At 37.4% G+C, this 26,352-nt stretch overlaps 10 protein-coding genes across 10 annotated transcripts; 3 read left to right on the top strand and 7 right to left on the bottom strand. All coding sequences in view use genetic code 12, as the record gives it.

Annotated features, from left to right (window-relative positions):
* Window positions 1-630: 630 nt before the first annotated feature.
* PXA2 (ATP-binding cassette long-chain fatty acid transporter) lies at window positions 631-2,715 on the top strand (the record flags this gene model as incomplete). The annotated part of the gene is made up of 1 exon (XM_049324394.1): window positions 631-2,715. One exon carries the CDS (start codon window positions 631-633, stop codon window positions 2,713-2,715), a length of 2,085 nt encoding a protein of 694 aa, XP_049179804.1.
* Window positions 2,716-2,864: 149 nt separating this feature from the next.
* On the bottom strand, window positions 2,865-4,565 carry LCB4 (sphinganine kinase; the record flags this gene model as incomplete). Its single annotated transcript, XM_049324393.1, has 1 exon — window positions 2,865-4,565. The coding sequence occupies one exon, from the start codon at window positions 4,563-4,565 to the stop codon at window positions 2,865-2,867; it is 1,701 nt and encodes a 566-aa protein (XP_049179803.1).
* A 1,968-nt stretch (window positions 4,566-6,533) lies between these two features.
* Window positions 6,534-9,422, bottom strand: RPN2 (proteasome regulatory particle base subunit; the record flags this gene model as incomplete). Its single annotated transcript, XM_049324391.1, has 1 exon — window positions 6,534-9,422. The coding sequence occupies one exon, from the start codon at window positions 9,420-9,422 to the stop codon at window positions 6,534-6,536; it is 2,889 nt and encodes a 962-aa protein (XP_049179802.1).
* A 1,015-nt stretch (window positions 9,423-10,437) lies between these two features.
* On the bottom strand, window positions 10,438-11,823 carry SER33 (phosphoglycerate dehydrogenase; the record flags this gene model as incomplete). The annotated part of the gene is made up of 1 exon (XM_049324390.1): window positions 10,438-11,823. One exon carries the CDS (start codon window positions 11,821-11,823, stop codon window positions 10,438-10,440), a length of 1,386 nt encoding a protein of 461 aa, XP_049179801.1.
* Window positions 11,824-13,572: 1,749 nt separating this feature from the next.
* Window positions 13,573-17,439, top strand: KIP4 (Kip4p; the record flags this gene model as incomplete). The annotated part of the gene is made up of 3 exons (XM_049324389.1): window positions 13,573-13,583; window positions 13,661-16,441; window positions 16,734-17,439. 3 exons carry the CDS (start codon window positions 13,573-13,575, stop codon window positions 17,437-17,439), a joined length of 3,498 nt encoding a protein of 1,165 aa, XP_049179800.1.
* A 108-nt stretch (window positions 17,440-17,547) lies between these two features.
* Window positions 17,548-18,150, bottom strand: KGF56_003090 (uncharacterized protein; the record flags this gene model as incomplete). The annotated part of the gene is made up of 1 exon (XM_049324388.1): window positions 17,548-18,150. One exon carries the CDS (start codon window positions 18,148-18,150, stop codon window positions 17,548-17,550), a length of 603 nt encoding a protein of 200 aa, XP_049179799.1.
* A 2,047-nt stretch (window positions 18,151-20,197) lies between these two features.
* Window positions 20,198-20,714, bottom strand: MED10 (mediator complex subunit; the record flags this gene model as incomplete). The annotated part of the gene is made up of 2 exons (XM_049324387.1): window positions 20,198-20,626; window positions 20,694-20,714. 2 exons carry the CDS (start codon window positions 20,712-20,714, stop codon window positions 20,198-20,200), a joined length of 450 nt encoding a protein of 149 aa, XP_049179798.1.
* A 136-nt stretch (window positions 20,715-20,850) lies between these two features.
* KGF56_003088 (uncharacterized protein) lies at window positions 20,851-21,870 on the top strand (the record flags this gene model as incomplete). Its single annotated transcript, XM_049324386.1, has 1 exon — window positions 20,851-21,870. The coding sequence occupies one exon, from the start codon at window positions 20,851-20,853 to the stop codon at window positions 21,868-21,870; it is 1,020 nt and encodes a 339-aa protein (XP_049179797.1).
* Window positions 21,871-23,391: 1,521 nt separating this feature from the next.
* On the bottom strand, window positions 23,392-24,345 carry KGF56_003087 (carboxymuconolactone decarboxylase family protein; the record flags this gene model as incomplete). The annotated part of the gene is made up of 1 exon (XM_049324385.1): window positions 23,392-24,345. One exon carries the CDS (start codon window positions 24,343-24,345, stop codon window positions 23,392-23,394), a length of 954 nt encoding a protein of 317 aa, XP_049179796.1.
* A 345-nt stretch (window positions 24,346-24,690) lies between these two features.
* On the bottom strand, window positions 24,691-25,725 carry KGF56_003086 (carboxymuconolactone decarboxylase family protein; the record flags this gene model as incomplete). The annotated part of the gene is made up of 1 exon (XM_049324384.1): window positions 24,691-25,725. One exon carries the CDS (start codon window positions 25,723-25,725, stop codon window positions 24,691-24,693), a length of 1,035 nt encoding a protein of 344 aa, XP_049179795.1.
* Between the last annotated feature and the right edge of the window lie 627 nt (window positions 25,726-26,352).

Raw genomic sequence — 26,352 nt, 5'->3', positions numbered from 1 at the left:
TTACAACTTTACAACTCTGCTCAATAAAGAGTGGAGACAAACTTATTATTTTTCAAATTCAATTTTGATCCCCAAACATTAGCATCACGTGACTTCATACATCTGCTCATAACTGTATATCATTTTCCTTTTTCCTTTTTTTTTTTTTTTAACAAGAATCTGGCAGTATGTATTAGTTATTCCAAAAGTAATCAATCTTCTATTGATGACGTATAATCCCGATTTTGCATCCAAAAGTGATTATGTGTAAATATTATGTAGCCACTAGCTACAGACTTCCTATTCCCACAGAATAGACTTACCTTGTTAAAACTCTAATTAACTTTTAGAATCGCAGCAGGGGAGGAGGAGGGGGGGCAGGGCTCTATCTTACAACCAAAAGAGCTCACAAATGGCGGGGCTTGATCCCTTTTTGCTTTTTGCTGAGAGCTTCCCCGATTTGGTAGCACGAGTGTCTCATTTTTAATTCACGACACTGAAATTTTGACACTGCTTTCAAAAAGGAGCCGCCCACTAAAAAAAAAAAAGGTTGAATGTGGAGTTTATCAGTTACTTATCAAAGAGATCCCTCGGTACAACCTTCCACTTTATACAGTCTTATAGATACTTTACTAGATATTTTGATCAACTATGACTATTACAGAGCCTAAACGTATGGACAATACTATGGCGTTGTCCTTACTCAAGCTATACAGGGCAAATCGATCTTTACTATTAAATACATCATATATTGTTCTAATAACGGCAGCGTTCACGGGAGCAGCAAGCACTGGGCTATCCAAAACTTCAACTGCAAAACCAGAAAAGCAGCTAGAACAGTCACTGCAGAATAGTAATACTACTGCTACTGCTACTGCTACTAAGAAAAAATACCCGAAATTGTCGCGCCAGGCTTTTGAGCGATTGGCCAAGGCTATTATTCCTACTTATCACGATAAAGTTATTGGCTACTTGGTTTCTCACTTGGTGTTATTGGTAGTGCGTGCATTGCTAACTATAAAAGTAGCAACTTTAGATGGTCAACTTGTAGGTGCCTTAGTCTCGAGAAGATTGAAAGTTTTCAGTAAATACCTATTGATTTGGTTGTTGATTGGTATACCTGCTTCATTAACAAATGCGTCACTATCGTGGACAAAAGAGAATTTAAGCAAAAAAATTCGAGAAAACTTGAATCAATCAATTATGCAAGAATATTTGCCTGACAATCTTGATGCTAATTATTATTCCTTGATCCATTTGAGTGATAACAAGATTAAAGACCCTAATCAGAGAATTACAACCGATGTGTCTAGACTAGCTTCTGCTTTGAGTAGTTTACCCGGTCAATTACTCAAACCTACTTTAGATTTATTGCTCTGTGCAAGACAATTAAGTCAGAGTGGAGTTGGAAATGGTGAAGGAACTTTGGCCTTGGGGATTCTTGCTCATTTTTCAACAATGATCATCAGATTCTTTTCACCGCCATTTGCTAAACTAGCTAGTGAACGTGCGAATCTTGAAGGGCAATTAAGATCAGCGCATTCTAAAATCGTTACCAATAGCGAGGAAATTGCCTTTTTGAAAGGCCATTTCAGAGAATTGGATTATATTGACTACTGCTATTATACTTTGGAAAGATTCAGTAAAATGGAGTATTGGAAAAAGGCTATCCATGAAATTGCCCAAACTTTTATTGTTAAATATTTCTGGGGTGCCGCCGGTTTAGTCTTGTGTTCCGCTCCGATATTCATTTCGAAATATGTAGGTGAAAATCCAGACAAAAATGCTGCTGGAAATTTCATCACCAATAGAAGATTATTAATGAGTGCTTCCGATTCCTTAGATCGATTGATTTTTGCCAGAAAGTATCTTTTACAAATTGTCGGTCATGCTACTAGAGTTTCCGATTTCCAAGACACGTTAGCTGATGTGGAAAAACGGAAAAAGACAATTACATCAAATGTCAAGTTCAATAATGATGAAATAGTCTTTGATAAAGTAAAGCTATTAACCCCAGCTAATGTCACTTTGATTCCATCCTTGAGTTTTGAAATTAAATCGGGTGATCATTTGTTAATTGCAGGTCCCAATGGATCAGGCAAATCATCTTTGTTCAGAATGCTTGGTGGATTATGGCCAGTAAAAGAAGGGACAATAACAATTCCAACTACGAAAAATATGTTTTATCTTCCACAAAGGGCATACTTGGTTCAAGGATCATTAAGAGAACAAATCATCTATCCTCATTCCGTACAAGAGCAGAAAAAGGATGATTCGAAATTAAAGGAGATTTTAAGAGTATTGAACTTGAGCGAGTTTGCAGATCAGCTAGATGAAGTAAAATGTTGGGATGAAGAATTGTCAACTGGCGCACAACAAAGATTGGCAATGGCGAGATTATATTATCATGAACCCAAATTCGCAGTGTTGGACGAATGCACTTCAGCAGTGAATCCCGATATGGAACAGTTTATGTATCAATATGCTCAAAAACTTGGTATTACACTACTTTCAGTAGCTCACCGACCTGCTTTGTGGCACTTCCATAAATACCTTTTGAAATTCGATGGCAAAGGTGGATATTTTTTTGGAAAATTAGATGCAGAAAAGAGATTGAAATTGGAACAAGAGAGGATTGAATTGGAGAAATTATTAAGAGATATGCCTGTACTTAAAGAGAGATTAGCTGAATTGAAGAAAGTGTCTCAATTACAACACGACAAGTATCGTCATTGAAAAATAAATTGGAAGAAGAAAAAAAAAGAAGAAAAAAAAGAGATGCTAATTTTATACTACTATTATACATATACATATAGCTGTATATATATATATATATGTGTGTGTGTGTGTGTATCTATGTGTGTATGTGTATTTAGTTCTACCTTCTATTTGGTCAATGCACTTTCGGTAAACTTACCATTTAATAATAACCCAGTCATGATTTTGGGCAAGACTTCAACTTGAAACTTTTCAAAAGGGAAGCTTTCACCATCAATGCTTATATAGTGGTTCTTGGCTGACATTCGAGGCACTAATCTATATGCATTTACTTTGGCATGCACTACCTTATCATCATTTATATGAGTTCCCAGTTCGACATTGAGCAAGATTGAACTTAAATTCACCATTGAAGTACGATGAGAATCGGTTATGATCATATCCATATATCCATCATTCGGCAATGCAGCAGGAAAAAATTGGGCATTTTTGGAAACGTAGGGCATTTTACCTACATAAAGAATATTTAAATTCTCGGTAATTTTGGAAGGTAACATTTCCCATGTTGAAGGTACAGGTTGATCTAAATTTGGCAGATTAATTTTCAAGTCTTTTAAAGTCACTTGATATAATAAATCATCATTATTATTACCACCACCATTACTATTACTACTATCACTACCGCTTGTAATTCCTCTTCTTTCCAATGATGATACATATTGGCTCACATGTTGTTTTATTTCATACTTATCATAAGTATAATAATTAACATATAAGTCACATGGGTACGTTGCGCCCAGAATTACTTTTTGAAGCACGCCTATTTCAAACCGAACTGGACCCAACCATCTCAAATGTTCGGTGCCTATATCTGAATCTGCTATTATTCCGTAACATTGACTTAGAAATGATAATTTTGTACTCATATTCTCGCCTGTGCCTTGAGTTACTGCCATTAAATCCATTTTGCAGGGCTCAGACTTGAGCATTAACCAAGTGGCAACTTCAGGATGGTTTGATCCTCCTAACGTGCTCAAAGTTAAAGCATTTCCCGACCCACAGGGTAATTGAGTTATAATCACATTATTGAACGCCTCAACACCAGAATCTGGTCGTTGGTAAAATCCATTTATGACTTCGTGAGGTATACCATCACCTGAACAGCACACTATTATATCATATTGGTCAATATCCAAATCTCGAGCTATTTCATAAGCGTGACCGGAATATTCGGTATTTTGGTATGTTATTTTGCAATGAGCAGCCTGCAATATTGGCTTTATGTGTTCATTGTAGATTTTCACTGCTTTCCCCTGTCCACCGTGAGGATTTATAAGCACAAGTATAGATGGCTGTTGCATGACTCTATGACGGTAGGATTTGTTTAGAATGTAGCGAATTATCGAAGTTACCCTCTCTTTGGCGCTTTGTTGTTGTTGTTGTAAATCAGGATTGCAATTTTGCACTTGGATATTCAACGTGTTTATAGACACTTTAGTAGCCAGAAGCTGGTAGTTTTGGTGATTGGGCACAACATAGGTTAATTTGAGTTCATTCGAGTCCCATTCCAAAGTCCTTGGTTCCACATAAAGTATATTTTTGTAAGATATGAATCTTGGCACTTTTGGACCCTCTTCTTTTGTTTCCAAGCAAGCAAAACACGCAGCTAAGTTGTCACTAAACAATGAGTTGTTACAGTTGTTGCTATCATGTTCGTAATAAGTTGCAGTATCTCGTGATCTATGTGTAAACAGCAGCAGTATGGAGGAATCAGGGTCCTGAAGTTGGCTTCTGATAACAATACCCTGTGAAGTTAAAGTTATTGGGACCACATCTGTAAGCTGATAAAGTAATTGCTCCGAAGACATAAAGAAGTTCCAGCTTTAGTGACTCTATTCTACCTACAGTGATACCACTCTATTCTAATACCAACAATTTATAACATAAAAAGAGTGAATAAAGTTTTACAAAAGCAATTGATATTGAAAAATAAAATAAAAAGATCGAATCTAGACAATCAACAGAAATGTCGATATTGAAGTGTAAAAACCAAACAAACAATTTCAAAGGGCATTGAGTAAAAGCTGCAGAGAGAACAATTGCGTAGAAGAATTTGGGGGAAAAACAGCAATTGTTTGTGTCTCGGCACTATCGACACTATCGACACTATCGACACTATCGAGCGAAGCGAGATAGTGGTGCAGCATGTAATGCAGCACGTAATGCAGCACGTAATGCAGCACGTAATGCAGCACGTAATAGCAGCACTATCGAGAGCGAGATGTCCACTCTCGACAACATCTTGCTCTGATAGTTGGGGCCCTTTGCTACCAAGAAAAAATCCATTTGCCAGGAGAACTGATACTAGTAACTTTTCAAGTTGCTAGAAGTAAACTGATTACTATTATGTCACAAAACAAACCCGCGTTGCTGGTTTGTTTGATCATTGCACAGAGAAGGGCATGGTATCCTTACCCGTGTGCTACATTATCAGGCTCTTTTGGCATTTGCATATATAAAGTTTGATGATGGACGTTTGGGCTCTTCTTTTGGTGTTGGCATTGGTGTTGTGCCGTTTCGANACACTCAATGGACTTGTATCACGTGATCGAGTAAAATAGCGACGAGTCACGTGCTTTGGGACCTTTCCCTCTTTTTTTTTTTCTTTTTTTTTTTTTGTATATCATTTCTCGATTCACTTTTCAAGGTTCATGGTTTGGGCCCAAGCTACTTGACAAGAGTTACGGTTGGACAAGCTACTTGACAAGAGTTACGGTTGATCAAGCTACTTGACAAGAGTTACGGTTGGACAAGCTACTTGTATAGTTGGACAATCTAGCTGCATCGCAAACTCACAAGTGGTATTCCTTTCGCTAGTGTCGCGCTCGATATTGTTGACGAGAGCTAGTATGCTCCACTATCTCGCTCTGCTCGATAGTATCGCGCTCAATAGTGTCGCGCTCCATAATGTCTAACTCTTTTTTTTCTTGTTATTTTGCAACCAATAACCAATATTGAGACTGTTCCATGAAGCAGATATTCATTGCATTCTTAAACATTGTATCGGCGCTTAAGATTCTCCAGCAATTCAACGAGAAAACGCATCTCTATCCAATCGATAAACTCTCTTCATTAAACCTTATCCATGAGTATTATCAACTGATTAAAGAGATAGAATCGTACCATCTTTCTAACTTGTCAGTTCTTCATATACCAAGTACAAAATCAGTGATATTCAATGAATGCATCCTTTCTCCCGAAAAACCGCCGAAATTTATTGAGCTCAGCTATGAGAATATGACAATAACAAACTCTTCGCATGATATACAACTGCAACTGTCTTGGTCGTCATCATGGATTCCAATTAGTGATTGTGTAACCAATCACGCTGGTGACAAAGCTACGTACAAACAAACATGGTATATCGAGTTAGATTTCGGATTCGATTTTCGTCTCACATATGGCGGGTTTTTCGTCAATTTGGGTCCTTCGTTGAAAAATGAGTTTATTATAGGAAAAGGAATAGGTGGAAGTTATACATGTGATGTGAATCCTCAAAACACTTTACAATTTGTAATTATGTTTCAAAGATTTCTAATTGACGGTGTTCAATATAGAAGTGTTCTCAAAAGGAAAAACAAAAAAAGAGTAAAGTTTGGTAAATGGATCCCATTCACTACTTTCGAACAAATTGAGAGAAATAGTATACAGATTGCTTGCTTTACTGATCCCCGATACTTGCAATGTAAAAATTGAAAACAATAACAAAAAGGAAAAAAAAATAAGCTCAATGGGTATATTCACATCTATATATATATATATATATATATATATATTTACTCTTCTAAATCATCTCCACTCAACGTAAATGGCTCAGGCAATGAAGCTTCGGTTATATTCAACTGTCTTACTGTTTTGATAAACTCGAATTCTTCCTCAGGTTTAGTATCCTGCAAGACTATTATGCTTCCGGCACCTTTGTATTTCCTAACTGGAATGAACCTATCATCTTTGATAAATGAAACATAAGGCGCTTGCTGAGGTAATACCCTTGATAAGTTTTCAATTTTATATGGGGTCTTAGTATAACGTACAGTGACAGGTTGTTGCAGCTGCTGGTGTAAAGATTCCTTCTTATCATCTTTACTTTCATCCTTATCAATCTTTTTATCTCCAGTTTTCTTTTCTTCATTGGGCTTATTCTCCTCCTTCTTCTTTTCCTTATCAATATCCATTTTATCCTCATCTTTCTTTGATTGTTTCTTCTTGGCTCTATTTTTTGCTTTTACTGTTGTCGACAACACAGCAGTAGCTAGCTTGTCTGGCTGTTTCTCTTTAGACTCTTCAACTTTAGGAGGATACTGGAAATACTCAGGGTTTGTATGACAATTTAACTCAAACTTGGGTATTTTCAAATCTTCGCCTCGGACTCCAATAATCGAAGTGGGTGTAAACGACAACGACAAGAAATGCGCTAATGGGAACCAATACCACGATTGCACAAATATCGCTAATCCAACAATGGCCCTCGTGTTCAAAGTACTTGTCAGTGCATTTTCAACGTTAATTGTTACATTTCTTCCACCAGCATCTATTATACCTTGCGCCAATGTAGCACCAAATTTGGCCAATGCATCTTCATGCTTATTCTTAATAGTATCAGCATATTGTGTAGTAAACTCTTTGACTTTTGGATAAATAAACTCATTTTGTTCAATCAAAATCATGGCTGTGGCCATCATTGCACCTTGCCTAACAAAGTCCACTGGATCTTTTGTTAACAGTTCTATCACTTCAATTGCTGGTGCATATGCTCTTCCGACACACGAAATTCCCAAGGCAAGAGCTGTTCCATACCTTACATGTGGATTATGTGATTGCGATAGCAAACTTACCAACTGTGGTGCTGCAGTATAATCACGAATTAAAACAAATCCTAAATTCAAAACCGATGCTCTTCTCACATCATCACTTGGATCAGATACAGCATAATGCAAAAGCTTTTTGATGGCCGTTTCACTTGCAGTACCTGCAAACGCCAAACCAATAGTAAACGCACCCCCGTATCTCAAAATAGATGACTCTTGACTCATCAAATCGTCAATGATATAACTTGCTTTACTTTCACGACCATATTGCAACAAGGCTATTCCTATAGACAAGGCCCTAATGATATTCTCATGTTGGGTTTCCAATGCATATGTGAGCATATCATGAGTAGCTGCTTCATCGCCTGACCCAAGCTTCACCAAACCCATACCATAAGCAGCCGCTTGTGATGAGATTGCTGAGTCGGAATAAAGTACAACTTTCAAAGATTCATACAATTCTTCCGATTTGGAGCCCATTCCTGCAACACCAGCACCTAATGAGGCACCATGAAGTTGAACATCAACATCATTCGATCCTGAGGCATTGCCATTGTCATCGATAAAACTTTTCAAAAATCCAGTAACTTCTCGTCCGTGGCCGGCAAATATTAAACCTAGAGCAAATAATGAACCGCCTTTAGTATGTGCGGCACTTGTTGATCCAGGCAAATATGGTTTTAAAATAGTACGACCTTGCGATAAATTCCCCATGTGGATAACACCAAGTGCTGCTGTTGCCGAGAATTTCGACCAGTTCGTAGCTCTTCCTAGCCATTCCAAGTTTTTCCTGAAAAAGGAGTCGTCAGTGGTACCAGCGTGCATATATGCATTGGCAAATGTCACTGCTGAATGGAAAACTGAGCTTCGGCCATCTAATAAATTCTTGGTCTTGTTCAATATGGAAATATCGGTATTATTGTTTTTATAAAGAAACGTATTGTCAAAATCGCAAGTTGGAACTCCCGACAAGATGTTTAAAACCTTTTTGGTGCTGGTGCTGGTGCTGGTGCTTAAATTATCGTCAGAGTTTGATGATAATGACTCTATAACATCATCCAAAAGCTCCTGAGTTGCGGTATGCACCAAATCAAAAGCAACTTGGTATGCAATCAACTGTTGTCCCTCTTTAGCCATCAATTTTTCAAACAACATGATTGCCAATTGTGAGTCGTTCAACTGTACTATGATCTTGGTGATGGTGAAAAAATCTTGGTGTTTTTTCAATGACAACAATAACGTTATTAATGAGTTCAAAACTTGGATTCTAAAGATGGCATTAGTTGTTGTAGAGTTTGTGCATACCAAAATGTAATTTATCAAATTCAATCCATTCTCTTCATTTTGAGCAATTTGGTCTTTCAAGATAGATTCAACCAAGTCCAACCTATATGACTCCAAAGCGATTCCCAAAGTCAATTTGACTTCGTTTGCTTTTAGACATTTTTCCAACATTTTCTCATAAATCACTTGTAATCTGGGGTCTATATTCACCAGTTTGTTTTCAAACTTCTTCTGGGACAAGGAGTTATACAAATTGATACATTTACTAACAATTGTCTCCATATATTGCGATTGCTCCTCTATATCAAACTCGTCGCCGGCGGCTAATGAATATTTCACCGAGGCATCGAAATCTCCCAAATTGTAGTAAACCTTGGAAATCACCAATGCCGCCAAGGCTCGCTTTTCAAACAGCTCGTCTTGATACAACTGTTTAAGGTCAGCTATCTTATTTGCAATTTCGGCCCATAACCTATCCACGACATCGTTCAATGACAATAATGCATACGACTTTAAAGTATTGTCTGCTTCACCAAGAAGCGCCAAATAGGGAGCCGCTGAAACCAAAGCCATTTCAAGCAACTAAACAAGAGACAAATCAAAAAAAAGATTGAGCAACAATAACCTATTTCAACTGGGGTTCCTTCCTTCCAACTTATTCCCAAGCCGGAAAATGCCTTGTCAACTTGATTATGGTTTATTGCAAGGTTTTTTCCTTGCACTTATATTGCCACCAGTGGTTTCTTTAAGTGGCATTTTTCACTACTGATGGATTTGTCGTGTGTGCACTACCCTCATCTGGATTCTACACTACTATTCCTCTACTGTGTTCCTCTACTACTCTACTGTGTTCCTCTACTACTCTACTGTGTTCCTCTACTACTCTACTGTGTTCCTCTACTACTCTACTGTGTTCCTCTACTACTCTACTGTGTTCCTCTACTACTCTACTGTGTTCCTCTACTGTGTTCCTCCACTACTCTACTGTGTTCCTCTACTGTGTTCCTCCACTACTCTATTGTGTTCCTCTACTGTAGCCCTCTACTGTATTCCTCTACTGTATTCCTCTACTGTATTCCTCTACTATATTACTACTACTATACTACTACCTTACTCTACTAATTAGTGTCTTCACTCATTATTGATAGTCAGTGTTGCTCCACTATCTCGCTCTGCTCGATAGTGTCGATTACTCTACTAATTAGTGTCTTCACTCATTGTTGATATCCAGTGTTGCTCCACTATCTCGCTCTGCTCGATAGTGTCGATTACTTTACTGTATTACTGCATTATACTATATTACTGTACTATTTACTCTATTATATTACACTCCTCCTTATCTACCACTAGTATATTAACACTACTGTTATATGTTGACTATAGTATTACAATTATATGTCGATTATAGCGTTTTTTTATCATCGTAATCACTTCTACTACTTGTTACGATACTATCAAGCAACATTATCGAGCAACATTTAGTAGTGGAGCACACTGACTAGCTGCCACGGATAATTTGCAGCTTGTTACAACAATATCTAGCTTTGCTCGATAATGTCGATAGTGTCGATATTGTCGATAGGGTCGCTTAATACAACAACCGGGTAGCAATCTTATACGGAGTTTGCTCCAATTGCTCGTAAAGAGATTTGATATCGCTGATATCGACATCAGAAATATCAGCCATTAAATAAGCAATATCACCCTGAGAATCACTAAATTGTTTTTCAATATTATGGTTGGACAAAATATTGTTCACCGTTTTCAAAACACCAGGAACATTGTGGTGGATGTATAGTACTCTAACAACATTCTGCTGATCCAAATCTAATGGTCTCAACGATACTTCTGGGAAATTGACTGCTCCTTGTGAATTACCCTCGTTAACGTATTTCGATAATGCATTAGCAACTTCTACACCAATGGCAGATTGCGCTTCCTCTGTAGACCCGCCAATATGTGGCGTCAAAATAACATTTCTCAATGATGTCAACTCACTTGCCCACTCATTCAAATCATCACTGAATAATCCTTCGCCATTCTTAGCAGGCTCATGAGGATAAACGTCCAATGCAGCTCCACCAATCTTACCGGCCTTCATAGCTTGGACCAATGCTGGTATATCAACAACAGTACCTCTAGAGGCATTAATCACATAGGCACCATCCTTCATAGCAGCAAATTGAGGTGCACTCAACAAATTCTTGGTGTCTGCAGTAGCCGGTACGTGCAAAGTAACAAAATCAGCCCTGTTCAATAACTCATCCAAGGTTGAAACTTGTTTCGAATTACCCAAGGACATAATGGTCATTATATCGTAGTAAATCACATTCATACCCATTGCCTCTGCAAGAACAGATAACTGTGATCCAATATGTCCATATCCGACAATCCCCAAAGTTTTGCCTCTTATTTCCCAGCATTTGGCACTAACTTTATTCCATGTACCAGTATGCATTTCAAGCGACCTATCACCCAATTGTCTTGCCAATGTAATAATCTCGGCAATGATCAACTCAGCAACTGATCTCGAGTTGGAAAAGGGGGAGTTGAAAACAGCAACACCAGCTTTTGCTGCAAAGTCCAAATCAACTTGGTTGGTACCAATACAGAAACATCCAATAACAACTAAATTTTTGGCAAATTTCAACACTTTTTCAGTTAATCTGGTTTTGGATCTAATACCAATAGCATGTACATCTTTAATTTTCTCAATCAACTCTTCTTCTGGTAACGACGATTTGTAAAATTCAACTTGGTATCCTTGACCCTTGAAAATGTTGATAGCTGTTTGATTAACATTCTCTAATAATAGTATCTTGATATCTCCAGTAGAAAATGGTTTTAATGCTTTTGTTGCTTTGGAAGGAACATACTGACTCAAATACGATTGTGTTGGAGAAGTGGAAACAGCATTGGGAGAACCTGAAAGATTCAATGCTTGCTGAAAGCTATTGACTATTTGTTGTGGCATAGACATATTTCAATCTGGATAGTTAAACCTAACAAGTATAGACACACAGATTTGATTATCTATCTATCTATCTATCTATCTATCTATATACTGTAGTGAAATTTTTTTTTTTTCAGTGAGTAATCAAGGTAACATTTCACTCCAAGTCACCTGATATGACATCTACAAGAAAAATTTCAAGTTTCATTGTGGAAAACCACTATCGAGCAGAGCGAGATAGTGTCAATGACAGCTAGTGTGCTCCTCCACTATCTCGCTCTGCTCGATAGTGAATAAAAAAAGTTTAGATTCTAACTACCAAGTAGTTTGAATCTATCTCGCCTGATCCTTACTTTTGTATTTCAATTACGCTTTGCAGTTACTGTTTCTGGTCTAGTATTGTGTGCAAAAAGTGTCAGTGGTGTCTATTTAACTTCTGTATTCTTTTTAGTATCGGTAGCGCAATAATCTTGTCACTATCGAGCAGAGCGAGATAGTGGAGCACACTAGCTGCCACCGACACTATCGAGCAGAGCGAGATAGTGGAGCACACTAGTTGCCACCGACACTTTTAATTATATATATGGCACCCTTTCATCATGAAAAATGGCACCCTTCAATTATGATAAATATTCTACGTAAATGAATAATTATACAATTTGCTTTATTTGACAGTGCCCAATAGCCGCGTATTCGGTGAGTATTTATCACATCTTCTCTACATCTACTTCCAATTCAAATTGAAACAAATTTGAACGTATATATATTCGGTAGTATTGACTCTAATTGATCAGTATCTGTGTAGTCAATGTATTGATATATTTTTTTAATCTAAATTGATACAAAAAAATCTCAATCAAGGGATATTAATTAATACTAATAAATAAATCATAAATCGAATAATCTCGTAAAGATAAGTATATGTCATTAATTATTAATAACCTCATACTGTATCCAATTAATCGGCTTTTATTGACACACGGGTTTAGTTGAACTTTGTTTACTTTCCAACCAAAAATTGATCCCTGTTCCTGCAAGTAGTAAGTGATTTGCGCCGCCCCCCCTGAAAAGTAAAAAGAATACCCCTGTTTTCTCAAACCCTGTTTTCTTAAAGCAAAAACTCGCGCGCAAAGGAAAGCATCACATGTAGAGAGAGCAACAAAGAGAGTTCTAGTGGGGGTAGGGGGAAGGAGGGGCTATAAAGTTCAGGGGGTTCAGGGGGTTCGAGTTGGGGTTGGGGGAAGGGGGGGGCGGGGGGAAAGGTCAAAATAAATTCAGCTGAGTTTTCCATAATAATGCAACTTTGAAACAATTTCAATAAAAGAAAGAAAAAAAAAAATTAGACCAGAGAAAAAGCGTGTTTTGAAATGTTTGATACAAACCAATTTTCTTTTGACGAGCTATGTCTATAGCGCCCCCCCTTAACTAAACTAATCTTTTTGATTCTCTGACCATCACCCCATCCTTTTAACCGCCTTCTTTTTACATTTTCTTTTTTTTGTAATTAGGCTTGGGCTTGTTTAAGTGGAAAAAAGTGTCCCTTATACTTTTTTTATCATTATCACTGTTGTTGTTGTTGTTCATATAGATCTGTCTTTATCAAGTTACTTGCATCAACACTTTTCCAACGCTTCTTGCTTGAAAGTTTTTTTTTTCTTTCTTTTTTGTTCTAGAGGGGTGTGGGTGTAATCAGTGTGTGCGTCTCCCTGGAATAAATTGAGATGTCGCGCGTAGTCTCTTTATTGGGAGACGACGAGGTATTATCTAATCATGAATTTTCAGTAAGTTCAACTAGAAGTAATACGCCAACGCCATATAATTTTCTAACGCCCACGAATACGGGAATTTCCAGCAATAGTCCCTTTGATTCCAGTAGTGCCAATTTCCACAACATCAAAGTGATTTGTCGTTTTAGACCTGAGAATGAGTCTGAATTGAAGAGAGGTCACCAAATTGTTAGTTTCCCCAATGCGCAAACTGTATGTGTAACTGGTGCTAATTTCACAAACCATTTCACATTTGACCGAGTATTTCAACCAAATGCATCTCAAGCTGATGTGTACCTGTTTTCCGTTGGCGAAACTGTGGATTGTTTGTTAAACGGGTATAATGGCACTGTATTGGCTTATGGCCAGACTGGTTCTGGTAAGACTTATACAATGTTGGGAAATCCCATGGACGAGGAAATGATGGGGATAATACCCAGAATATGGCATGAGTTGTTTGAAAGGATTCTCACTATTGATGAATATACTATACATGTATCATTTTTAGAAATTTACATGGAACAGATTAAAGATTTGATGACCGAGGATAAGGAAGTTTGCGACCAGAGCAGATATACAATACACGAGGATAAACATCTAGGACTAGTAGTCAAAGGTATCAATCGCAAACAAGTTAACAACGTAATGGAAGCAATGGATATTCTCAATAAAGGGTTAAAATTGCGAGCTACATCTCCAACGGATATGAATTTGGAAAGTTCGAGGTCTCACACTATCTTGCAAATCCAATTATCTCAAAAAGATATAAACACTCAAGTGACAAAGAGGTCCAATTTATTCCTAGTAGATTTGGCGGGCTCGGAAAAAGTGAATAAAACTGGTGCTCAGGGACAAACCTTGAAAGAAGCTCAAAAGATAAATCTGTCACTTTCTTCATTAAGTAATGTAATCAATGCTTTGACTGACGGCAAATCAACTCATGTTCCATATCGAGATTCAAAATTAACAAGAATTTTACAGGACTCGCTTGGTGGTAATTCAAAAACTTCATTGATCATAAACTGTTCACCTTCATCAATAAACGAGTTGGAAATACTATCAACGTTAAGATTTGGAACAAGAGCTAAAACAATTAAAAATCACGCACGTGTAAATGTAGAATTGAGTCCTGAAGCAATGAGGCTGAAGTTCCAACAATTGGAAAAGACCAACGAGTCTAACCAGATTTACATCAAGCAATTGGAAGATGAATTAACCCACTACAAATATGGCCCAGAAGTTAACGGGGAAATAATAAACTCTCCACTGTTGTATTCTTTACGAAGAACTAGTACAGCCGGTAGCCCTTCTCCTTCTTCAATAAATGCTACCTCAAGATCAATAAGACAATCAAAAAGTTTTGCTTTTGATACTCGAATACCCTTATTACTACAGAACCTGCTATTGCTATCATCATCACCCTCACGCCCCTCACGACCTCCAACACGACCTCCACACAGTATGGATTTGCCCGCCATCCCTGGCACCACGACTACGATGACCACCTCCACTACTACCGTTCTCAACATAGACAATGAGTTGTTGCGTCGAGACGAAAAGATTAAAGAATTGGAAAATACTGTTTTGAACCTTAAAATGCAAAAGCTAAGGAATGCACATTATGAAGAAAGCAAGTTATTTTCTTTGGAGAATTCTCTACATAACATAAGCGCTAAATTGAATGAGGTTGAAATGATCAATGCCAATTTACGCAAACATTTGTTAATTAGTGAGAAAATAATTGAGAGTAGAGATGACAAGATTATTAAATTGAAATTTGCATTGAAGGAGCAACAGATGTTGATAAACAGAGAAACACTAGGATTTAAAAATCGATTGGGAGAAATTCATTTGAAATTAGCCGATTTAAGCAAGTTTAAAGAAGAGGAAATGATGATTAAACGACAAACTTTGCTATTACAACAAGAGCAACAAAAACAACTTACACTAGCACGACTGAGGAGTACACAAGGCGATGGTGGTGATAGTGGTGATAGTGGTGTTGGTAGTGTTGATGTTGATGTTGGTGGTGATGGTGATAGTGGTGATAGTGGTGGTGGTGGTGGTGGTGGTGGTTACAGTGATGATGGTGGTGATGGTGATGGTGGTGATAGTTATGATGGTAGTGATAGTGGTGGTGATGATGGCGGCGGCGACGTCTCATCTGTGCAATTGATTAGGAACGGCAATGCGGTACATATGATTGACACAGAGTCTGTGGTTGATTTTGGTGATCAGGAAACAATTTCAAATATTAGTCCTGATCCCGACCTTCTTGATTCATCAACTGATAATTTACCTCAAAAGAACTTTGGTTTAGCGGTAAATGGTACCCACCAAGTTGGAACTACTTGTTCCAACGCAAATTATAAGGGAGAGGGCTTTTTCATTTATGCATCGGAAAAACTTGATTCTCCATCTTCCAATGAGGAAGATGAGGAGGACGAGGACGAGGAGGACGAGGACGAGGACGAGGACGAAGAGGAAGAAGAGGAAGACAAAGACAAAATGGAAAAGAAGGAAAAGAAGGAAAAGAAGGAAAAGAAGGAAATAAAGGAAAAGAAGGAAAAAAAGGAAAAGAAAGAAAAGGATGGTTCAAACTATATTACAGTAAATGGTTTTCAAATTGAAAATAAACGAAGATCTACGTTATCAGCAAAGAGTATGAAATCAAATACTACTACAATCACGTCATCATCCATGGCAACAATAATACCCGATAAAGTGGAACAGACTTACGAGTGTAACACATCAATTATGTTTAAAGACAATCTAAAAGAAAAGAAACATAGTAGCAAAAATGGTAAAGTTTCTTTGAAATTGCTCAATTTGAAAAGCAATAAACCGTTGAAAACGGGATCAAAGAGGACGATGTAAGGAGTCAGTCAGTCAGTTGTTCTCTCACTCAATATAGTTGCATAGGTACAAAACAGAATAACAACAGGGACTTTATTGAACTCCAGTCATATCTCTCATGAATCGTAGTAATCTCTATTAGATTGCAAAAAAATCTTGGTGTTTTTTTTTCCCTTCTTTATTTACTACTCCTTCTTGTAAAAATCAAAAAGGGTATAAAGTCGCAAGCCGCATGAAGTTATCGCCATATATATATTTCCTTGGGTACTTAATTTCAATAGTCCTAACTGAAGAGAACCAATTTACAAGACGTGCTGTTGGTTCAGATGAGCTAATAGAGTCCTATACCTTTCATAACGAAAGTCATTTTCAAGAATCTCAATTATGGCGTAATTTAACTACTAAAGTTGATATGGATATGGAATTGGAATTGAATACTACTACAGATGCTACCATAACCATTCATTTCAACAATACAAACACAACATATGTCCTTGTCTCATTGCATCCACTCAAGTTTCAGGAGATTGATCCCGGTATTTTTGCCAAGACTTTTTTTTCAACAACAGTACCGCTATCAGGATGTCTTCGGATGATTAATGATACTTCGAGCATAACACATATCGAAGCAAGAGATATAACATTAACGGACCCACCACATATCCTGTTTGGGATTAATGTTCTTTTATCTACATTGAGCTATGATTTTGGTTTAGATGGAACAGGGGCAAAGTTTGGCTTGAGCAATACAATGATATGTCGGGGTACAAATGACCAAACTATACAAATATTGAAAAAAATGAGGTACATTTCTTTGCCCGAGGCTCGAGTTAGAAATCTACTGTGGGACAAGAATGGAAAATGGACAAAAGAAAAGTGGCAGGGATTATATACTTGGTATAAATTTAAAAAGTTGGGACTATTGTTTTTCAATATGAATGAATTGAAGTATGAAAAGCCGTATTGTGAAAGTCGACCAGAGTATCTACAATGTCAACTGCGCTTGAAGGAGTGAAAAGACAAAAAAACAAAGGAGAAAAAAGAAAGAGGTTATGGGTAAAAATGGTAGGACTAACAAAATTGCATTTCATTAATATTCTTTTATTGTTTCGAAATATATCAATTAAGCATTACAAACGGCGGTGTACAAGACAACCAATTCCAAAACGGCGGTTGAACCATCAGATAAAATGGTATCGGTAGTAACTGTTTTAGTTGCATAATCTCCATCGGGAATGTCTGTTGAGATAGTGGTACGATTTGGTGCAACAGCAGATACATCTGACGATGATGATGATGATGGTGGTGTAGCAAAAGTAGTTGATAAGGGAGCAGTAGAAGTAGCAGTTGTTGCTGGAACTGCACTAGTAACTTGAGGGACTTGTTGCGACGATCCTGATGATGCATTAGCACTAGCGCTTGGCTCTTCAGTGGGTTCAGATGCTGAACTATCGTTAGTTGATGGTTCAGCAGGTGTAGCAGTAGCATCAATTTCTCTTGTGACTGTGACGTATAATGTAGTTGAAGTCAAAGCTCCGGCTTCGTTGGTCCAGATATATACATCACCGTATACATCTACTACTGCAGGAATAGTTGTAGTTGCAACAACAGACGGTGTTGTGGTAATAACAGTAGTTCCGTCGTACGAAGTTGTATCTTCAGTTTCACCACGAACAAACGAATTAGCTGCCACCAAAAGCAACGAGACCAATTTAAGCGAAAGCATTATTCCTCTATATATCCTTGTTGATTTACCAAACCAAAATTGAAACCAAGAAAGAAGAGACTACAAGTTTCTAGAAAAAGCTGATAAGCAAATTATCAAGAAACTGTTATAAATATATACTTTCATGCAAGTAAACTTTCTACCATTGTTGTCCAAGAAGGAAATGCATAGCCAGTAACTTTTACAGATTTATTGGAGTCCTATAAAATAAACCAACTAAACAAAATAGAATAAAAAAAAGAAAAACTTGTTAGCGAGAGAGAGAGAGAGAGAGAGNAGAAAAAAAAAAAAAAAAAAAAAAAAAAAAAAAAAAAAAAAAAAAAAAAAAAAAAAAAAGCATCACCAACATATTTCCTCTTAAAAATAAACGCCGAGTACCTAAACCACTAGATTTTTCTTCTCTTAGTGCTTTTAACTCAAACTTGTTTCTTTAGAAATCAAAAAAGAATCGTGTTTGGTAGATTTGGTGTTTTCTTGGTGAGATTTTTCCATTTATTTTCTATCTGTAAAGAAAGCAAAACATAATACTTACACAAAAAGGAGATCTAAAAACTGTATCGGATCGCTACCGAATAGAGCCAGCACTAAAATAATATGTAACAGTAATAGAAGCAAATAACAAGTTAAATGAGAAGCAAATAACAAGTTTAATGAGAAGCAGGCAGTAGCAGGTTGATGAGGCCCCTCTTTTTTTTTAATTTTCTGGGTAAGCTAAAGCCATTTTCGATTAAAGCTTACTCTTTGGTTAAAAGTCGTTGTTGATACTTTTGTCTATGATAAACTCATATTCTCAAGAATAACAGATTCAATTCCTCCAAAATCCTCCTTTTAGTTGTCCAAAAGAAACAACTAAAAAAAACCCATATATATAAAGAGTAAACTATTAGTACCACGCTATTTTGTTTTCTTCTCTTTGTTACTTCTATATGACTTTATTAAGAATTAGATGAAAGACATCTCTTTTGAATGAAGCAATGGTGAAAAGCGCCGATACTTGAAAATACCTTTGAACTGGAGAGCACTCATAATACCAAACTTGTCCAACAGCAACCTCATCTCCCCTTTTTTCGTATCGTACCCACGGGTGCAAATTAGCATATGTCAACCCCCCCCACCCCCAAATATGCTAATTTGGCACCTATCAACCAGCTCATGCATGTGGATGTCCCACCACCAAACGCCGCATTTTTATATACCTACAAGACGTTTTCATGCAACAATAAGATGTGAAATTACTAAAAAAGTAAAAGCTAAAATCCATTTCCGCATTGAAAACCATCTAGTGTAATTTCGCGAAAGAAAAGTAATACATATTTTTTTTTTGTTTCTTTTCTTGACCACGGAAAAATCAAAATCACCTTTAATTGGTCTGGAATTTTTGGGGGGTAGTGGAAAGATGAAAAGACTGTTCTTGGTGGTATTGTAAAGAAGTAGAGACTGTTCTTGGCTTGTGTATATAAGAGAGAGGTTTCTAATAAAATGTTGCACTGTGAACTTACCAGCCATCTTGGGAAAAAAAAATTTTTACTGTATTATGTATATACTCGGTAGTAATTTTGGGCATCAATGAAAAATAACAAACAGTATGCACAAAGTTGGGATGTTAGTAACAAAGCTCTTTTGATATTTGACAGAGTACTTATTCACGATAAATACGAAATATTCTAGATGCAAGATGCAACAGATGCAATAAATACATGAGACTAATTTGGCTTTCAACTTGAAGCTAGTATATTGAGTATTTAGAGTGCCACATTATAGGCTATCGAGCAGAGCGAAATAGTCTATATCTACTCTTTCTATAAACTATCAACAACGCGACATTATAGGCTATCGAGAAGAGCGAGATAGTCTATATCTACTCTCTCTACAGACAATCAAGAGTGCGCCATGAACCACGGAGCCTATAACGCCATGAACCACGGAGCCTATGGCGCCATGAACCATCAAGGTATCAGCGAGCCATGAACCATACATATCAACAGTGCGCCAATACTGGTCAAATGATATCTTTCTCAACCAATTTTCTCCAATAGAGCAACAACTTCTACTTTAATTCGCATCTTTTCCCAACATCTTCAACTGCGCTTTCCAAAGTAGGAAACTCCTTAATCAACTTCTCACTCAATACGTTTCGCAACTGTCCAAACCCTCTCATTTTCCCCTTTAGTCTGGCATTCAATTTTGCACTCACCTCTACAAATTCCCTCGTATAAATATCAGGATTTCTTCCATCTTCGATATAAGTAATCACATCTACCGGTATGAGGTAATCCTTCAATAACTGCTCATCAGTGTTGGAGATTTGCTTCAATTGTTTTGCTAAAGTTTGCATCTTGTTGGTAAGTGCAAAGTTGGATTGCTGGGTGCCTTGATTATCATGTACTAGTATTCCCAATTCAATAAATGATTCAATCAAGTTCGATACTTGGTCTAAAAGTTGAATTAAAGGGGCATTACTGCCATTTGGTACAATCTGAGTCGTCGTCATGAGTCCCAATACTATCCCTACAAACCTTTTACAATTTCTCTCACTGGCAAACTGTAGCTGTCATAACCTCCATTTGTAGAAGTTGAAGTTTTTTCCTTGTTTCAATTCTCTCTCATTTTTTTTTTCTTTTTTCTTTTTTGGCAACTTGCCTCGTAAGGTATTCATATAACTAGAACTTGATCCCTCCTTCTGGATATTCAAGGGTTACAATGATAGTGACTATAAGGTATAACAAGGCCAAATACGAGTCATTTGAAAATAGGTATAAGAAGGACAATTCTTTTGTCCCCCCCACCTCTCTATCCAATAATCAACTGATTGAACTGAAGAGAAGAAAAACTCGTGCTAATATTGATCAAACATTTACAAGTATAGGTCAAATTGGCAAAAACGAAAACCACGGCTATGATAAAAAGCCTTTTAGTGATCCTACACAAGAAGTTACGGGAAATATAACGGGACTGCAGCTGCAGGTGCTTGAAGCCCCACCTCCATCACCACCTCGACCTATCACACCATCGAAAATTGTTAAATTCTACTATAATGGTGGTACCACCAGCACCAGCAAGATCAGCCCACATCGACTTAATAACGACAAAACTCTAGAAAACAACATTTTCAATCTGGATATAAGCAATGACAATTCAATCGCGGTACTTTTCCCCAAGACTCAACGCAAAATTGCGCGGATAGTATACCCCCATACACCAGGAGGAAGAGGAGGAGGAGGAGGAGGAGGAGGTACGACACCAGATACATACAACGTTCCGAGTTCGGTAAACACACCCGGGAGCAATGTCAGCACAAACAATTTTACTGTGACCACGGAAGAAACAACAGCGATGGTATCTGTGCTGTCGCCTGGCCTTTTAAATTTATCTGATTCTTCGTTATCTTCAGGATCATCATCGTCGGCCCACTCACAATCATCATCGTCGGCCCACTCATCATCACCATCAGGTCACTCGTCGCCTATCAAATACCAACCACAATCGCTGACGCCTACTTGTGAAAAAGCGATAGACAAGATGGATAAGTATAGTGATGTTGTGAATTACATTGCTGATAATGAAGGAAAGGATACAATTCAGGCATTACGAGAAGCTGAAACAGAGTGGTTAAAGAACTTGGTTGTTGTTGCTAATCGGTTGAATTATTTAAAGGACTTGTATAAGGTTGTTGAGGTTGTTAAAAAGAAGAAATTAGGCGAAGAAACGTTGCTGGATTAGACTTGAAAAAAGCAGCTAGCTACAGAAGACAATGAGAGAGTATAGAAGGAAACATGACAGCACTCACATACACTCATATCCACATGCACATACACTCATATCCACATGCACATACACTCATATCCACATGCACATACACCCATATCCACATGCACATATACACATGCACATACACGAGCAAGTACCTCTTTTCAAGAAACAAGGTCTATTCATCTATTCATATATTCATCTATCATCTATCATCTATTCATTTATTCATCTATTCTAATCGATTGCGGCAAATCACACTGTTACTTGAGATATATTGGGTATAGACACGACCTCAATTTGCAACCATTAAAAAGTTTGTTAATTTTTTTTTTTTTTTTTTGGCTTTGGCTTTGGACAAAAACGGTTAAATTGGTACAAATGGTGCTGACACATTACAAGCAGGAGGTGGTGCTACAAGCGGGAGATACTACAAGCAGGAGGACATTGCAAGTATAAAAGACGATGTAACTCTTTCTAAAATATTTGACGGTATAATGAGATAGAACGTCCCTCCGTGTGTTGCATCAACCTGTCAAAAGTTTCCTTTGCTTATTCTCATCTAGGATATTAAAATTGTTTTTCAACATTCACACTTGGGGAAGGGGAGGGCCGGGGCCTTACTTACTTACTTGCATTCAGCTCAAATCAACCTCACACACACACACACACTAAAGTTGAAGAAACATTTACTTTTTCTAGTGGTGGTTTATCCTGCATATAAATCCAGACAAAAGTGAGAGCCGCGCTACCAAAAGAGCTAAGCGGTTAAAGCTTTTCTTTTTTTTTTTTTCCCTTCACACACTCACTACTAAGCAAACAGTTTATTTCAACACAAGTCAAGCCAATTTGTTTTATAACACAAGGCAATTTCTTTTACAAGTCAAGCCAATTTGTTTTACAAGTCAAGCCAACTTGTTTTAGGCTAAATATAATACTTTTGTGATATATGAAGCCGGTGGTATCCACATTTCAAGCATATTGTTGTTTCGTAACTTCTGCTTTTGGTATAGCTATATTATCGGTAATAGGATATTTGTTCCAGACCAATAGCGAGTCGTTTATGGGCTCAATTAACGATCCAACTGACGGACCGGCTGTGGCAAGAACTGTGTTTGGGGCTGTTTTTGTGTATCTAGCATTCTTTGCGTTTTGTGGACTACAAATTTTCTTGATCAAGAGACAATCGAGGATTAAATTGTGATGGCTCTTAGAGGATCAAATTGTGATGATTCTTAGAGGATCAAATTGTGATGATTCTTAGAGGCTCAAATTGTGATGGCTCTTAGAGGATCAAATTGTGATGATTCTTAGAGGCTCAAATTGTGATGATTCTTAGAGGCTCAAATTGTGATGATTCTTAGAGGCTCAAATTGTGATGATTCTTAGAGGATTAAATATATGATAAATTTAGAATCAGATAAAATAGGTGTTATTCTATTTGGTTTTGACTTTGGTTCCTTTTTTTTCCTTTTTTTTTCAACTTGGTACGATTTATAAGTTGGGTTTACTTACTATACCGGTTTTCCATTTACATATTTCCAATGCCAAACTTTTAGTGTCCATTACTTCTTCCTTTGTAGCACCATTGTTCAAAGCACCTTTGAGATACCCTTTTAATTGAGGCTGAACGTCCTGTGGAATAAGACAAGCAATAATCACCAAGGATGTCTTTTTAGATGTTAATATATGGTTATAACTTAGCAAGTAAGAGTATACGTGATTGTTAATATAGTACCAAAGATCAGGATATGCATTAAGCATTTGTTTCCTTATTCTCACACCTAGGTTTTTCGAAAACACCGTGTTCCATAATCTTGATCCTTCTAACAAATCGGACTTTACTTGTTTCACATTGACTGACTTGGGCGTGATTTGACCATCAATTGTGTCTGTTGCTGCCGCCGCTATCTCCTCACCACCACCGTTAAAATAGTTTATTTGACTGGGTCTTTTTGGGGTATTCTCAACGAGTCTAGTTGGAGTAGCTGCTCTTAATAGCGTTAACGCATTTATCACCTTGGGTAACCCCACCATCGAAACGAGTTTCAAAATAACTTCTCTCATTTGATTAACAATAAATTGTTGTTTCTTCAAAACATCCTCTCCGCGATTATACTTGTAATTCAAGGGTATCTTTTTATAGTAGGTTACAGGAATCAAGATATCGGGAATTTTCACTCCTGTAGAATACATTTTGACACAAGCTTTGCTTGACGATATCGAATCCTCGGCTAATCTTAACAAATACTCATCACTTATAATTTTTTCTTCATCGTTGCAAAATTCAAACAATTGCTGTCTAAGAGCAAAATGCAAAACTGCTGGAATCTCTTCAACAAGATTCAACTCTAACAACGTAGCTGTAGCAATTAAATACCATGTATTGTGAATATGTGGATAATGATAGGCTATTTTTAGCAATCTCTCTGGCGTGATAAGCGACATTGCGAAAGAAAAGAATTTCAAAGCTAAATTGTATATGTATATATATATATATATATATATATATATAGATATAGATGTATATTGTGTACCGTTGGTAGAAGGTTGCCTACGCAAGATGGTTTACACCAGATAAGTTGTATACAAGGTAATATTTATCATCATCTTCTTCGCGGGTCAATTTGATTGTTCTCCTTTAAATCTCCATGTTCTTTTGTTAACCGCTGATGAGGGAAAAAAAAAAATCGAATAAAAACAATTTACTATTCAAAATCTGGGGTAATAGACTAGACGAGATGAAGGAAGAGAAAGAAATGAAGCAACAAAGAATATGCGAGTTACAGGAGGTTACAATTTTGCCACGCTCTCTTTGCCACCCTTCCATTTTGTTCCGCCAGACCAGTCGCAAATGTTAAACACCATAGATCTTATATCGTTCAACTCTTCTTTAGTAGCACCATTATTCAAAGCTCCCTTCAAGTGTCCTTTCAATTGAGGGTTGACATCCTGAGGAATTAAGCAAGCAACAACACACATTGAAGTTTCTTTGGCCGATATTATTTGGGTATAACTCAATAGTGGCGCGTAGACATGTTCATAAGCGTAATGCCATAAATCAGGATAGGCAGTCAACATTTGATTCTTTACCCTTAAGCTGATCTTTGTATATACAGAAGTCCAGAACCTTGAGCCTCTAATCAAATCTTGGGCTATTTGTTGTTTGTTTATCGAAGATTCTGAAATTGGCCCATTCACCGTATCTTGTAAAAAATCACCATCGTCATCATCGTCCTTGTCAAATTTGGTGCCAAAAACGTCTTCACTGATGATCGATGCAGATGGCATATACCCGGGTCGTACAATACAGGGACGCTCAGGATATATTCCTGGTTTCAAATTGGATGGAGTAACTGTTTTCAAAACCATTAATGCATTAATTGCTTTAGGTAAGCCACTAAGCGCAACACTTTTCAATATAACTTCTCTAAACCTCGAAGTCAAGTGATCTTGCATTTGATGTATATCTTCATTTTTCGAAAATTTGAACCGTAATGGTAATTCTTGGTAGTATCCATGTGGGATCAAGATATCAGGTAAATTGACGCCAACTGCCGAGAGATCCTGATATTTCTTAGCAGAGCTTATCGAGTCTTGCGCTAGTTGAATCAAGTAATGATTAGTTAAAAGACTAGGTGAGTCGGGAGTGCTTGAATTCGGATCTTCAAGAAGTTGTTGTCTTAGAGCAAAATGGTACAATTTGGGGATCTCTTGTGGCTGATTAATTACCGTTAAACACGCCGTGGCAATCAAGTACCACGTGTTTTGTAAGTGAGGATACCTATATGCCAAACTAACTAGTCTCTCTGCTGTCAATATACTCATTCTGTGGAAACCCTAGCTAATTAACAAAAACAGTTGGAGGTGGAGGGAGGTGGGGTGAATCAAGACCAAGACCAATTAGAAGTTGAATTAATTTTCGTTTCCAACCTGTCTGTTTTCGCGCGCTGATATCGCACCATACAACCGTACATACACAACACCACCGTACTATTTACTATCGAGCAGACCACTAGCTATAGTAATTTCTCTTTATCTCTACTCTATCGACTAGACTCGTTTCACTCGTCTAGTCAACTATTGAGCAGAGCGAGATAGTGGAGCAACACTTAGTAGCTTAGTAGCTTGTTACAACACAATCTCGCTCTGCTAGATAGTAGAGCAACACTTAGTAGCTTATTACAACACTATCTCGCTCTGCTCGATAAGTGAAACGAGTCTAGTCGATAAAGTAGAGATAGAGAGAAATCACTATAGCTAGTGGTGGCAGCTAGTGTGTTGGATGCTAAACTGTTCGCCAATTTGCCAAGCATACCAATGTATCAGGCTGATCTCATCTCCGCGATATCGTAAAGGAGACTAACGATTTGAACAAGGATTCGGAATATTTGCAAATGGCAATGGAAAATCTTCAAAATGATGTTAACAAGTTTGATGAGCAGTTTAAGCAAG

The sequence above is a fragment of the Candida oxycetoniae genome (assembly GCF_023343755.2).
Source record: "Candida oxycetoniae strain CBS 10844 chromosome Unknown scaffold21, whole genome shotgun sequence".
NCBI lineage: Eukaryota > Fungi > Ascomycota > Pichiomycetes > Serinales > Debaryomycetaceae > Lodderomyces > Lodderomyces oxycetoniae.
This window is presented reverse-complemented; position numbering and strand designations above follow the sequence as displayed.